Source organism: Ranitomeya variabilis, chromosome 2 (genome assembly GCF_051348905.1).
Source record: "Ranitomeya variabilis isolate aRanVar5 chromosome 2, aRanVar5.hap1, whole genome shotgun sequence".
In the NCBI taxonomy this organism is placed as follows: Eukaryota; Metazoa; Chordata; class Amphibia; order Anura; family Dendrobatidae; genus Ranitomeya; species Ranitomeya variabilis.
The window spans coordinates 849,403,662-849,419,339 of record NC_135233.1 but is presented as its reverse complement, the minus strand read 5'-3'; the positions used below and the strand labels follow the sequence as shown (position 1 = coordinate 849,419,339).

At 43.0% G+C, this 15,678-nt stretch overlaps 1 protein-coding gene across 1 annotated transcript in view; it reads right to left on the bottom strand.

The window, feature by feature from the left end:
• Nucleotides 1–1,144: 1,144 nt before the first annotated feature.
• PRSS56 (serine protease 56) overlaps nt 1,145–15,678 on the bottom strand; it is a 132,560-nt gene continuing 118,026 nt past the window's right edge. Inside the window, exons 14-17 of the mRNA XM_077281719.1 lie at nt 11,283–11,400; nt 9,897–9,974; nt 9,099–9,205; nt 1,145–3,527 (exon numbers count right to left, since the gene is read on the bottom strand). Coding sequence (XP_077137834.1) covers nt 3,354–3,527; nt 9,099–9,205; nt 9,897–9,974; nt 11,283–11,400 — 477 coding nt within the window. The 3' untranslated portion in view covers nt 1,145–3,353. The remainder of the gene's footprint in view (nt 3,528–9,098; nt 9,206–9,896; nt 9,975–11,282; nt 11,401–15,678) is intronic.

The following is a 15,678-nucleotide window of genomic DNA, read 5'->3' as shown; positions in this document are numbered from 1 at the left end:
ACGATCCGTTCAAGTGTTCCTGAGTTATTACCTCATAAAGGGACACTGGTCAGAATTGCAATAAATGGCCAGGTCATTAAGGTAAAAATAGGCTGGGTCATGAAGGGGTTAAAAACAGGGTGGCACATGTTAAGGAGCTGAAACTCCTAAACCCTTCATCCAATTTTAATGTGGATACCCTCAAATGAAAGCTGAAAGTCTGAACTTCAACTGCATCTGAATTGTTTTGTTTAAAATTCATTGTGGTAATGTCTATAACCAAAATTAGAAAAATGTTGTCTCTGTCCAATTATTTATGGATGTAACTGTATATACATTTATGTGTCTCACTGACATATATATGTATATATATATATATATATATATATACACAGTATATAGACTATATATATATATATATGTTTTAAAGAATACTTGAGGCCATGGATCCGTTATATGTCCATTTTGCAAGCCGGCGATAAAATCTCGCCATATGGATGCCATACGGATAGTTTTTTGAGAAAAAATTGCATCCTCGCATTGCAAACGTATGACATACGGATCACTGTTCGGAACATTTCTGCATATCTCGGCCGTAAAAAAAGGACCGTATTCTCATAATCTCATGTTTGCAGGCAACAGCTCTATCTATGAGCTACAGCCCACAATGATAAAGATAGGAGAATTTGGTAATCTTGAGCTGTATTGCAGTCAGTGAACCCAGAAGCAGATTATACAGTTACATAGAGATACACTGTATATAACAGTGTATTTCTTTTTCCCTGTATTCTGGAGGTGAAGAAAACTCAGATTTCTTTGTTCCTCTAAAACTGCTAAAAATAAAAATAAAAAATTGCAAAAATGTAATGTTCTTATTTTTTTGTGAGTCTCTCCAGGACTCTAACCTCTTTCATTGCATACAACAGCTAAACCAATAGGCTCCAGTGAGGTCACTGGTAGAATTTTGTACACTTGATGTGTATTGCAGCCACCAAATCAACAGGCAGATGATACTGATACATAGAGATATATTGTATATAACAGTGTATTTCTATGTTCTTGTCTTCCAGAAGGAGAAATAGTTTTTTTTCTTCCCATAAAATTATTAAAAAATAATAAAATATGCTTACGATAATTTCATTTTTAATGCACTTTTTTTAAATAACAAACATCACAAATCAGTAAATAACAGACATTTGTGTCCCTGTAATATTACGACCTGCACAACACAGTGATCAGATTATTTGCGGTGATAGGTAAATGGCTTAATAAAATGGCATCACTGATATTTTTTCTCTATCAAACCCATAAAAAGTAATACAGATGTAATACTTAGACCATGTTTCCACATAGCATAATTGCTGTGTTTTTAATACTGCTTTTTTTCCTGTATGTTTTCTGCAGGTGTCCACACCACACTACACAAAAAAGGTCTTTTCTGATTGCAGTTTGCTGTGTTTCTTTTATGTGTTTCCCCCATATTTGATGCGTTTTTGGTGCAGATGTGAAATCTCATTTTTAATACTACAGAAGAGCTTTGATTCTGTGCTTAACCCCTACACAGCATGCGTTATACTAGTAAGGCGCATGTTGTGTCCCTCCCTTTGATTTGGGCTGGCAACAGCAATCAGAGAAAATTGGATCTAGATTCATGAAGAGTACTGTTTGACACTCATTAAGTCCATGCCTCAGAGACTGCAAGCTGTTATAAAAGCCAGAGGTGGAGCAACAAAGTACTAGTGATGTGTTGGAGTGTTTTTTTGTTTGTTTTTCATGATTCCATATTTTTTTCCTCAGAAAGAATTAAGTGATTCCATAATTTTTTCCCTATGCTTGCTTAAAAAAGTAACCATTACTGACTACCACATTTTTTGTTCTTGGTTTCTTTTGTGTTTCTTAAAGCCAGAAATGTGCCATTTGAAATGACTTTAGTTTTGTGCCAAGTCTGTGATCAACTTTTTTTCTACAAAATTAAACAACTGAATGAACATCCTCAAAGGCCGGTGATTCCATAATTTTTGCCAGGGGTTGTAGATACAAAAAAGCCAGATATTGTAAAGTAAAGCTTACATAAAGATGACAAAGATCTGGCTGCTGCAACTGTGAATTAAGGAACAGAAAATAAATCCATAGGTCCCTACTAGAGATGAGCAGGACGCACAGATGACGCAACGCCGGCTCTGGGTGATCAAAAGCTGTGCCGGGGTAAGAGATTCACAGCCTGCCATCCTGACACCAGGTACCTCTGACTTGGACCGGATTGCCATGAAATGGTCCTCTCATCTCTAGACCCAACCATTCCAGATCGTGGACCGTCCCGGATTTGGGTCTATGCCCTCCAGTCTTGGGTGTTTTCTGACTGTTCCTTACTGCCACCACCCCTCTGACATCTCTTCCTGATGGGGGAAAGAAATGGTAAATATGCTTGGATTTAGGTCTGGCTAGGGGTGTGACCAAAATTTGCACAAGCATAATTTGTCCCTCTTTCTGTTCTTCAAAAGTCGGGAGGTACAGTATGCAATCTGTGAACTCGTATGTGCAAAACTGACACTTGAATGAGCCCTTACTTAGGGGTGAAGTGCAGCTATTGATAGCGTTAGATGAGTGAAGGAAAAAGTGAGAAAAGGAATGCACATCATTAGGACTTGTTTATCCCATACGAGTAATTTCTAGTTTTACAGACAAACATAATTCATGCAGATATTGTGAGCTTTGAAAAAAAAAAATCTTCTTTTAATTTAGATAAAAACACAGAAATACAAAAACAAATTGACATCTTGACACTTTTAAGCAGTCTGTCTGTCATTTCAGTTTACATAAAAAGCACCTTCTTTTCGGAGCTTGTGTAGACAATTCATGGTAAGTGCTGGAAACAGCAACCGAGGAGTGTACTACCCCCTTACATTTCATGCATGAAAATGTAAAATTCACTTCCACACTGCAGTGATAAAAAATAAAAAGCTAAACTGGTCAATGAAGAGCATTTCATACATTACACAATATAAATTTGGTGTGGTATTCTCTGTCATCATGTAGCAATGTATGTAATGGATCCTGTCGGCGTCTTTATAATCATCATCTGAGCATATAGCTGTCCGTGCTGTAATAACCTGATAATGTTTGGTACATTAAATAAGAAACCCCCAAGTTCTTTTAAGTGCAAATCCTAGTCATTTCTTTTCTTGTTGGCATTTGGGTAGTTCATGTACTTAGTAGCCTCTTATGCTGATTATATTTTAGCATGGGACGATGGGAGGACACACAAGTCTTCCCTTTAAGTTCCTTGAGAATAGGACCAAAGTTTTTTCGGCACCACATGTATTGATCATGTGGGATCACTTCCATCCCTGTAATTTTATGATGATTCCAGCTTCTTAAACTTTTAATCTGTCCATTGAAAGTGCAATGAGTCCTGGCATGCTACGATAGAGGGAACTATTGTCCAGACCAACAAGACTGATGAATGATGACGACTTCCCAGCTACACACACGCGAACACGAGCTCTGTACAAACCTTTCCCATTCTTCGAACCCAGGTCCACCAGAATCTGTGAGAGGGGAGACATTAATTATTGGCATTGCAATATATCAACCTCTCTGATTTCACTGATACTTCTTGGTTTGGAGTGTATGCATAAGGCTGCATTCACACAGACCAGCCAGGGGTTTACCAACAGCCTCATAGGCATATATTAGACTGTCAGGAAACTAATGACCAGTCCTTGCATTGCAAGCAGTACTTGGACAGTGAAACACGGATGTGTGAATCCAGCTTAAGAGAGGTGGGAGTAGGGAGCTGCGAGTGACAATGAGGCCAGGGTCACACTTGCGAGTGCAATGCGAGAAACTCGCCTCAATACCTGGCACTGCCGCCGGCACTCGGTCCCGAGTGCCGATTTTTGAGGCGAGAGACTCGCGTGAGTTTCTCGCATTTCACTTGCCCCGGGCCTGAGAAGAAAGATCACTACCTGTAAAGGAACATTTCGTACGATGGTACATTTCTGATCTTTACCTTATGTAAAAGGCTCAACAATCAAACAAAAAATGACAATACACTTGTTTGTAGTCTCACTGCATTTTCTTTGCAAACTAAAGTATTTCCCAGATAGAAAAAAGGTTCAACAGTCTGAAATCGGACATGCTGGATCCTTTTTTCACTTGGCATAATCTGGTGAAGGACAGTCAGCGGGCATCTTTCATATTAGACTGTCGGGCGATCCTGTTAACATAGGCAAGTTTGGCTGACATTAATCTAATGTTTATAGGGGTGTTTAGAAGATAAGCCAACCAGAATTACAGTGGCATGTAAAAGTTTTACATGCCACTGTATATCATCAATATAACAGATCTGTGTGCATAGAATATCATCGTTATCGGCAGCACATCCACTGTTTATACAGGATAACATGCTGCCAATGTTAATAATTTGAATGCTGGCATGAACAATCCAGTTACATGGCGATCGAGCATTTTGTTTATTTATTGCTTGATCACTGGCATGATTACACAGGTCATGTAATAGGTGAAAAAAGTGTCCTACCAAATATTTATTTCCAATTATGAGCTCATCTAAATGATCCTTTACACATTTGATCCTTTCCTGGCCATAATCAGAACATTACTAGATCCCACGACCAGGGCCGGCTCCAGGTTTTTGTGGGCCCCGGGCAAAAGAGTCTCAGTGGGCCCACATACCACGATTTATGATGCACAGATACGGAGGAGAAATATAGATATACTACACAGGGCCTAGCCTTCCCCCTCATCCTTTACATAGGCAGATCTGCACACACAAAATACGCGGACATGCACACACACACACACACACACACACACACACACACACACACACACACACACAATACGCAGATATGTACACATACAATATGTAAACATACACATACATACAGTACGCAGACATGCACAAACATACAATACGCAGACATGCACACACATACAGTACGCAGACATGCACACATACAGTACGCAGACATGCACACACATACAGTACGCAGACATACACACACATACAGTACGCAGACATGCACACACATACAGTACGCAGACATGCACACACATACAGTACGTAGACATGCACACACATACAGTACGCAGACATGCACACACATACAGTACGCAGACATGCACACACATACAGTACGCAGACATGCACACACATACAGTACGCAGACATGCACACACACATAGTATGCAGACATGCACACACACAGTACGCAGACATGCACACACGCACAATACGGAGAGATGCACAGCACACACATACAGTACGCAGACATGCACACACACATAGTACGCAGACATGCACACACACAGTACGCAGACATGCACACACAGTACGCAGACATGCACACACGCACAATACGGAGAGATGCACAGCACACACATACAGTACGCAGACATGCACACACATACAGTACGCAGACATGCACACACACACAGTACGCAGACATGCACACACACAGTACGCAGACATGCACACACACAGTACGCAGACATGCACACACACAGTACGCAGACATGCACACACGCACAATACTGAGAGATGCACAGCACACACATACAGTAAAATATGCAGATATACACACACAATTTGCAGACATGCACACACACACACAATACGCAGATATGTACATACATATATTTGATTACAAATACACAAAAAAACATAAATATATACAGTCATACACACTGATATACACACAGCTATGCACATCATACATGCATACATACAAAGACAGACACAAGCCTCACTCACCTCCCCCTGGCTTGTCACTCATCAGGCTGCTCTGGCATGTGGCTATGGAGGGCGCGCTGTTTGATGGCCGTCAGACATGGCCGCACACAGTGCACTCTGCAGCTGTGTCTGCTACTAAATGATGCGGTCGGCCGGCACTGTGCCTTTAACTTTGCTTGTGTATCTGCCCGGCCGCACCATTACTACAGCTGCAGAGTGCACTGTGCGCGACCATGTTTGTTTAAGTGACGGGTGAGCTCAGTAGTGCCGAAGCTGCTGGGGAAGTGGCCAGGGCTCCCGGCCACCAGTGGGCCCCCCATTTGTTCAGGGCCCCGGCAGTTGCCCGGGTACGCCGGGTGCTGACGCCGGCCCTGCCCACGACAAGTACAAATACTGGATTGGAGATATTTCGCTTTTATAATTATATGAAACCATGAAGGTTTAGTGGCACAAGTTTTGCTTGGGTCAGACTTTCACCTTTTAACCATAAGAATATATGTATTTGTTTTTAAAAAAATCACAAACATTACTCTTTGATGTAAAATTGCACATTGCTTGGTTTTATTTTCATAATGTGCTAGGTAACTACTTTTTGAAAAATATGGAGAAATATTATGATTGTATATGTTTTGTAATTTAGGGTTTGTGGAATTAAAAATAGTGATAATAGTTCCCGCAGTAAAAGGTTTACATTTTCTCCAATGAGAGCACATGCTGAGCGAATGATTTGAGCCTGTGCCGTGTTGACATCATCTTTAGGCATTAATGCAGTAATTAAAATGGTTTAGACACTGTATTTCCCCCACCATAATGATAGAAACAACCACTCAATAGGAGAGCCAGACTTTATTTTCAGTTTTGAGTTAATGATATGCTCATGCTTCATATATAGGATGATTAATATTGGAGGGTGTCCATGAATCTATGAATACAGTGTCATATATATTTTCATTATTTGGATTAGTGTTCTCTGTGATCCCCCTTCTATAGGAGTCTGCCAGACAGACTGTGTACAAGCACAGTGGATGATTAACCCCTTACTGACCTCGGACGGGATAGTACGTCCGAGGTCAGCTCCCCTGCTTTGATGCAGGGCTCCGCAGTGAGCCCACATCAAAGCCGGGACATGTCAGCTGTTTTGAACAGCTGACATGTGCCCGCAATAGCGGCGGGTGAAATCGCGATTCACCCGCCACTATTAACTAGTTAAATGCCGCTGTCAAACGCAGACAGCGGCATTTAACTACCGCATCAGGCCGGGCGGCCGGAAATGACGTCATCGCCGACCCCTGTCACATGATCGGGGGTCGGCGATGCTTCAGAATGGTAACCATAGAGGTCCTTGAGACCTCTATGGTTACTGATCTCCGGCAGCTGTGAGCGCCACCCTGTGGTCGGCGCTCACAGCACACCTGATTTTCTGCTACATAGCAGTGAACAGCAGATCGCTGCTATGTAGCAGAGCCGATCGTGCTGTGCCTGCTTCTAGCCTCCGATGGAGGCTATTGAAGCATGGAAAAAGTTAAAAAAAAAGTTAAAAAAATGTGAAAAAAATAAAAAAAATATAAAAGTTTAAATCACCCCCCTTTCGCCCCAATCAAAATAAATCAATAAAAAAAAAATCAAACCTACACATATTTGGTATCGCCGCGTTCAGAATCGCCCGATCTATCAATAAAAAAAAGCATTAACCTGTTCGCTAAACGGCGTAACGAGAAAAAAAATTTGAAACGCCAGAATTACGTTTTTTTGGTCGCCGCGACATTGCATTAAAATGCAATAACGGGCGATCAAAAGAACGTATCTGCACCAAAATTCTATAATTAAAAACGCCAGCTCAGCACGCAAAATATAAGCCCTCACCTGACCCCAGATCACGAAAAGTGGAGACGCTACGAGAATCGGAGAAATGGCGCAATTTCTTTTTTTTTTGCAAGGTTTGGAATTTATTTTCACCACTTAGGTGAAAAAGAACCTAGTCATGTTAGGTGTCTATGAACTCGTACTGACCTGGAGAATCATAATGGCAGGTCAGTTTTAGCATTTAGTGAACCTAGCAAAAAAGCCAAACAAAAAACAAGTGTGGGACTGCACTTTTTTTGCAATTTCACTGCACTTGGAATTTTTTTCCCGTTTTCTAGTACACGACATGATAAAACCAATGATGTCGTTCAAAAGTACAACTCGTCCCACAAAAAATAAGCCCTCACATGGCCAAATTGACGGAAAAATAAAAAAGTTATGGCTCTGGGAAGGAGGGGAGTGAAAAACGAACACTGGAAAATGGAAAATCCCAAGGTCATGAAGGGGTTAAATTAATTATTTATTCATAATGTCATTAAAAGTTAAGTTTATTATTTTTCCACCACAGTCAGTAATTTTTGTATAATTTGGTGGGATATTTATTTGGTTAAAGGTTACCAATTCAATGATATCTTAACTTTGTGCCAGAAATTTTTGTCAAGATTTTGTTGCGTTTTTGGCATTCACTGTCATATTACAAGCCATTCAACCTATTGAAATAACCTTTGCCAATATCCCTGGTTGGGAAATTTGGCAATTAAACTGTGACCGACCGGTTCAACCCACCTAGGACTGTGTGTGTTTCATTGCAGGATTGGTGGGAGGGGGAAGCCACTGGTTACGATACACAGGTCTCCACAGTCTGGCAGGCGTGATACTATATAAGGTGCGCGCCTCTGACTGGGGAGCACATATAGCAAACAACAATAAAATACGGTCAGTGCCCAGTTCCCCCTCGCACCAGTCCTCTTGATGATGCACTAATTAGGATGCCCCAGCCGGCCAATGGTCCCTAAAGGGGAAGGGTCCTACGGCCACACCTACAGGGGCTAAATCCAGGTGTCCATGCCAGTACCTTCCTCTTTTCCCCAGCGGACACCTGGAAGCTTTTGTACCACGTTCCCTCCCTTATAGTGGTTAATGGGGGTGAATGGCCATACTAACTGGCGGAAAGATGTAAATTTGTAAATTATATTGTAAAAAAAAAAGTGTATATATAACTAACCATCGTTAACTTTACTAAGTCACAGCAGAAGAAGTGGAGGAGGGCAAAGGTTCGTAACCGCTCGTTGGACCAATTCACCTGTCGATCATGGACAGGAGCTCGGCGTGAGCCGCCCGTTACGAAATGTAATTGCCTTTTTCTGCTTATGTAATTAATAAACTGTGACCGACCTGTTCAACCCACCTAGGACTGTGTGTGTTTCATTGCGGGATTGGTGGGAGGGGGACGGCACTAGTTAGGACACACAGGTCTCCACAGTCTCTGCTACTACTTCCTTTGAGGAATATAATCTCTGGCAGGTTGTTGGATTGCTTTATGATTTACTACAGTTCTCACCTCTTGAAACTTCATTGACAGGTCTCTCTCGGGAATCTGTAGGATCCATTTGTACTTCTCTTTAATGGACTGAACTTCATTGATGGCTTCTGACAAATGTTGACAACCTGTGCATAGTACAGCATTTAGGGATGAAGTAAAGAGAACAGATAATACCAGCCCATCTACACTCTGCTCAGAGGGAACCCAAGACTAAAAATAGTCCTGCCATAAAAATCCTGTCAACTCACATTCACAACTGTCTATTCCATCATCTGTCTGTAGACCAAGTGTGGAGCAAGACACTATTACCTTTATTCATGTAGCAAGACAATAATGTTCTTATTCATAACAATTTGGGGAAGCTAAAGAGATGAATAAAACTCAAGGGTGAAAAACTATTTCGGAAATCTATTTTTCTGGCTAAGATGGTACCACAATGTACTTTTTAATTGTATTTCATAAACATCTCAAACATTTCTAGCTACCCTCTTCAATGTTGGATTTCTAATCTGCCAGTCTCCACTGTTCAGAACAGAGCAACAGTGGATCCCCGTTTATTTTAGGCTCTCGTTCTGCCTCTTCTGTGCTTTCCATTTATTATGGAGAGCATGATGCAGTACTGGATCTATTGTACTACATATAATATTGTACCCAACTGACCCTAATGACTTATAGTGGAGTTTGTGGGGTTTCATTGCGGTATGTGTTTTAATTGCACGTAGAACTAACCCTTGTTGTGACAATACTGAGAACATATTGTTAAGTGTGTCCTGTGTATTGGGAGGGCAAAAGAGATACATCCAATACAGTCAGTACCTTGGGCATTTGCTTTGGTGCCTCCATTTACACTTGTGACGTCTCTCTTCTGTAGTTGAGAATGAACAGGTATCAATTCTGTTAAATGGATATAAGTTCACATATCTTAATGTAGTAATGGTATGGGACCACTAAGGCCAGGGATCACATCACTTGTATGTCCTCTTTCATGACTTCATCTTTCTGACTGAATCTTATTTTTTTGGCTCCATGCTCACGACAGAGCCGCAAATTTTCAACTCCAGTTGACCTCCTTTTTCGTGTTGTCCATATTTTTAGCCAGGCAAAATATTGTACAGCGGGTGCACAATTATTAGGCAAGTGACTATCATAATTTTTACTCATATTTTCCAACTCCAAGCTGTATAAACTTGAAGACTTGTGAACCCTTGTGCACACTGCACGATGCGAGTATTATCCGGTGTCGGCGCCAGGAATGGCAGTCATGTGACCACAAGCATGCGATATGAATACTCCCGACCACAGTGTCTGTGAAGTTGTAGTTGGTGCTGTCCAAAAAGTTGACTGTCAACAGATTAACAAACTGACAGACTTCATGGATGGAAGGCTTATTACCGTTATTGAAAATAAGAATGGCTATTTGGGCGGCACGGTGGCGCAGTGGTTAGCACTGCAGCCGTGCAGCTCTGGGGTCCTGGGTTCAACAAATCCCACCAAGGACAATATCTGCAAGGTTTTTATGTTCTCCCCGTGTTTGCGTGGGTTTCCTCCGGGTTCTCCGATTTCCTCCCACACTCCAAAGACATACTGATCGGGAATTTACATTGTGAGCCCTATCAGGGACAGTGCCAATAATGTCTGTAAAGCGCTGTGGAATTAATGGCGCTATATAAGTGAGTTAAATAAATATTATTTACTGATACTTAATTTTTAAATGTCAGAATAGTATTTTTGTACATTTTGAGTTTGTGCTTATTATTCTCACTTTAACAAATGAAAATAAACAACTGAGGTGGGAAATTTTAAATTTTCATTAAGTTGCATAATAATTTTGCACACTAATAGTAGTCTAAAATCACAAATCCTTGATTTTAATTTCTTAAATATTCAGGTTTCAGGTTTATTAACCTTTGGGATTCACCAAGAATACTGTAGTTCAATAATAAAAATTCATGATCAAAAAGCCAAATTGTCAAATAATTGTGCAGTTAGTAGTTGACTACGAAAAGGGAAAGGAGGTCAACTAGAGCCCATTCACTATTGTGCCCAGCTAAACGGTAAAATGGGATTTAGATGGAAGCCACAGGTGGAGTCATGAAGGGAGTATGATGAGAACTCTGCCTAATAAGAGATTGTTTTTGCATTGTGAAAGTAATTATGCTGTAATGTCATAAACATAACTGTAAAGCGTAGTTTTGCCCATACCTTGGTCTGAAAGGAAAGACTCATCAGTGAGGATCCTGTTACTTCTGAGCTGTGACTTTAGGTTGTAAATGACCCGTCGTCCTTTTTCTTTGAGTTCTTCCACTACATCATCATTCTCCTAGAATGTCAAGAACACATCAGCGTAGATTAGAGTTTATGTGCTATTTTATGAAAGACTAGTACTGGGAAGTGATTTGTGAATAACTCTAGGGAGGAATAAAGTGGTACAAAGTGCTGAGAACTGTACATTGAAGTTGAGAAGCTTTGACCCCAGAATTAACTTTTGAAGCTACTTTTCATGGTCAGTAGAAGTGAAGGAGCTGCCTCTATTCATTAAGTATATGCTTTATATCTCACTAATGATCACCGTACTGAAGCTAATGTAGCAGTGGGCTCTATTTCCAACGGAATATACTTTATTTTCTCAACTTACATGAAGTATTACCAGGGCTTATAGCAATGAGGACAGTCTAATTAGGTCAATAAAATAATACTAAGTGATTGACATCTTCAATGATTATTTATTAGTAATTTCACTCTACGTCTCAAGAATAAAGATTCAATTGATGACTGATATTGACAAACTCTGATTCAAATGAGGGAGGGACATTTGGGTGGTTGCTGACTGGTTAGTACCTCATAGGTAGTGTAAGGCAGGAAAAGGAGAGTAGGAATGAGAAGAGCACATTATAGGTTTCCTTGTATGTTTATTTATTTTACTCGCTTATATAGCGCCATTATTTCCACAGCGCTTTGCATACATTATCCGCACTGTCCCCACTGGGGCTCACAATATAGATTACCTGTATCTTTGGAGTGTGGCAGGAAACCAGAGTACCTGGAGGAAACCCACACAAACACGGGGAGAACATACAAACTCCCTGCAGATGTTGTTCTTGGTGGGATATGAACCCAGGACCCCAGCGCTGCAAGGCTGCAGTTCTAACTACTGAGCCACCGTGCTTCCTAGACTGGGGGGCATTTTCTGGTTCACTTTATAAACAGGGGCACTCTGATAGGACCTGTATATGGGGACACTCTTGCAGACAATGGGTCATATTTTTCAAAAATGTCTAATTATCAAACTGCAAATTTACACTGCATAATCCTAAAGGCAATCTGTCATCGGGTTTTTCCACCTAATAAGATAACAGCATGATATAAAAATTGGCCCTGATTCCAGAGATGTGTAACTTAGTGGGCTGATTGTTGTAGTTTTAATAAAATACTGTTTTATCAGCAGATTATCAATGGAGGTCTAGTAAATCAGCTGCCATTTAGTCCTCCATATTCATAAGTGCTTTATACAATCACGATTGCAGGTTTCTGCCTATACACAGAGTACACAAAAAACTGCCAATCAGTGGTGTGGGTGGGTTATACCGAGCTCAGCATTTAGAAAACTGGCTGACAAAACAATGATTTTATCAAAACTATAGCATCTATCCAAGTAAGTGCTACTTTGCTGGAATCGGGGTCTCTGCCCCAACATAATGCTGTTCTCCGATGGCATAAAATCTGATAACACATTGTGGTTAACGCACCTGTAGCGCCCCCACCGCCGCAGGGCCGAGGGGTACCCGGTACCGGGCTTCTGAGTCTCTGCTCTGGGGTTGTCACGGTGGCTAGGCCCGGTCCGTGACCCTGCTGGTGGGGAGGCGACGTACAGTGAATGATAGATAAGGATGGTGATGCGGTGTAGTGCCGGACGCGGTAAAATAACGAGGACACCACGTTGCAGTCTCTTTACCTCTTTACTGAAGGTTTAAGAATCCTCAGTCCAGAGCGCTGTCAACAGGGCTGTCAGAGACCAGCCGGTCCAAAGGCACATCAGGAGTTCTCTTTACAGGTGGGAATCAGTGTCTACCTTCTAGCGCTGTGTGTTGTAGTCCTTCCCTGCTGAGCTCCCGGGATAGTCCTCACAACTGAGTCTGTCTGTCTCTGATGTTCGTTCTCTCCGTCCCCCAGATGATATGGTAGGACGCACCCGTATGACGGGGTAGGCCTGGAGTTCTTCCGGGACCCTAGAGTCGCCCCTCTCCCACAGCTGCCTCCGTTGTCTGTTTAGGTGATTTGTGTGAGACAGCCAACCTATAATTGGCTGTCCGGCCGTGGTTTGCAGTAGTACTTAGAGTCTCTTACCTGCTCGGCGTTCCGGCCACCGACTGTTTGCGCCTCAGAAGGATGTTGCCTCGGTCTAACAGCACGACTCCTTCTGGTCCTAATGCCTCTTTTCTGTATTCCCGTTGTTCACTGGTTAGTTCTGCTCTTGGGAGTCTGCCAGGATCCCATCCCTGACAGGTCCTCTCACTAGCTCTTCCCAGTTCTTCTCTCTCTGTCTTCCTGTCCAACCCCCAGTTTTACCAGAGTGTGAGGAGTGGCCTACTAGATAGAACCACCCCCCCTGGTGGCCGGAGTGTGAAGTGTGAGTGTTACCTGATCAGAGAAACTCCTTTAGTGCAATCAGACGTAACATCACTCCCCTTAGTGGCAGAGCGACATTACTGCAACGACCAGGACTCTGGGGCGCTGCACTCCCCCCCGGTTAAATCCAGTACTCCCGGACTGGGAAAACAAGAACAACAATACATGTTAACAGAAAACACACAAAATTTTGAAATAGCATAAACAATTAAACATAACAGTGCTTCCCTTTATGGGAGGTGAGGACTCTTGAACGTTGCAAAAGTTAGGTCATGCACAGTTTATGACTCTCAGTTCAGTGGTTGAAACAGCGGGGACCCCGGGTAAACAAAGGGGTCCCCCTCTTGAAAGTTTTTGAGCAATTCACCGTCCATTACTCCATTTTAAAACCTGTAACAAAAGATATGCACCCAAACATTTTCAACTAAATAGCAGCCCTTATTAATACCTCCAAGTTTTGTAGCGGAGGGGAGTTCGATTCTGAGTGCTGCGCGTGGACCTTCGCAGCGCAGGGGTTGCTATTGACCTAACAGGGCCCGCTATACTTGCTACCGCTGGTGTAGTGCACTGTCTTCTGGCTACACTTCTAGTAAGTCTGGGTAGCACTGGCAGGCTAGAGCTCTCAGGGCTGCTGCTAGCAACAGTGGGTACGACAGGCTCACCGATAGCAGAGGGAGGATCTGCCAGTTCAGCGGTCGGCACAGCATCTTCAGGTAGGGCTTGTTGAGGTTGCGGGACCGGATGGTCTGGTACTACCATTTTTTCTGGTGGGTCCGGCTGTGGGAACGTTAGAACAGGTACCACAATGGCGTGATTTATCTGAGTCCAGGACTGGGGAAAGTCTCCAAGGACGGTGTGGATCATCTTCTCCTTTTCCACCGGTGGGGAGATTTCCGGGGCCGCGTCCCTCTCTCTCAACTTATCGGGGCAGACCTTAAGGTGATCCCTGGATATCGCTGTCGAGGTCTCCCCTCCGTCCTTGCTGATAAGACAGACCTTCGTGTTGTCGAAATCGGATGGCAGGATGGTATACGGTTCCGCTTCCCATTGGTCATCGAGCTTGTGTAGTCTCCTCTTTCGCTTGAGTACTTGCTCACCAGGGGACAGGGGAATCGCAGGAGCACGCTGGTTGTAGTCCCTTTCTTGTTTCTGCCTAGCCTGGGCAAGACTTCTTTCCACGCACTCCTGTACTTGGCGGTACCTTCGCTGCCTTTCTGCATCCCAATCCGCATCCGACGAGGTATCTTCGGGGACTAAGACCCCCATGTCCAGATCAACAGGTAACTGGCTAGGCCTTCCTCGCATCAGGTACGCTGGAGTGCAATTGGTGGAATTTACTGGGATGTGGTTGTACATATCCACCAAGTCAGGCAACTTGGTCGGCCACATGTTCCGTTCCTCCACGGGTAAGGTCTTCAATAAGTCGATCACCACTTGGTTCATCTTTTCGCACATCCCATTGGTTTGAGGATGGTATGGGGTGGTTCTAATCTTCTTACACCCGTACAGTTGGCAGAACTCTTGGAACACTTCTGCTTCGAATGCTGGTCCCTGATCGGTCAGTACCTTCTCCGGGTAGCCGTGGGGCCGGCAAAAGTACTGCTGGAAGGCTTTGGCAGCAGTCCTAGCCGTTAGATCCTTAACAGGTACGACCACCAAAAATCTGGAGTAGTGATCTACGATGGTAAGGGCGTAGATATAGCCTGACCGGCTAGGCGTCAGTTTCACATGATCCAGTGCGACCAGTTCGAGCGGCCGTTTGGTGATGATAGGCCGCAGGGGAGCCCGTTGACTACCACGGTCCTTCCTGCGTAGACTACATGGACCACACTCCCGACACCACTTCTCAATGGCTCTCTTCATGCCAATCCAATAGAACCTCCCTCGGAGTAGCCTCTCTAGCTTCCTCCATCCGAAGTGTCCGGCTCCATCGTGGTAGGCTCCCAGAACCATGGGCGCATCTCGCCTTGGC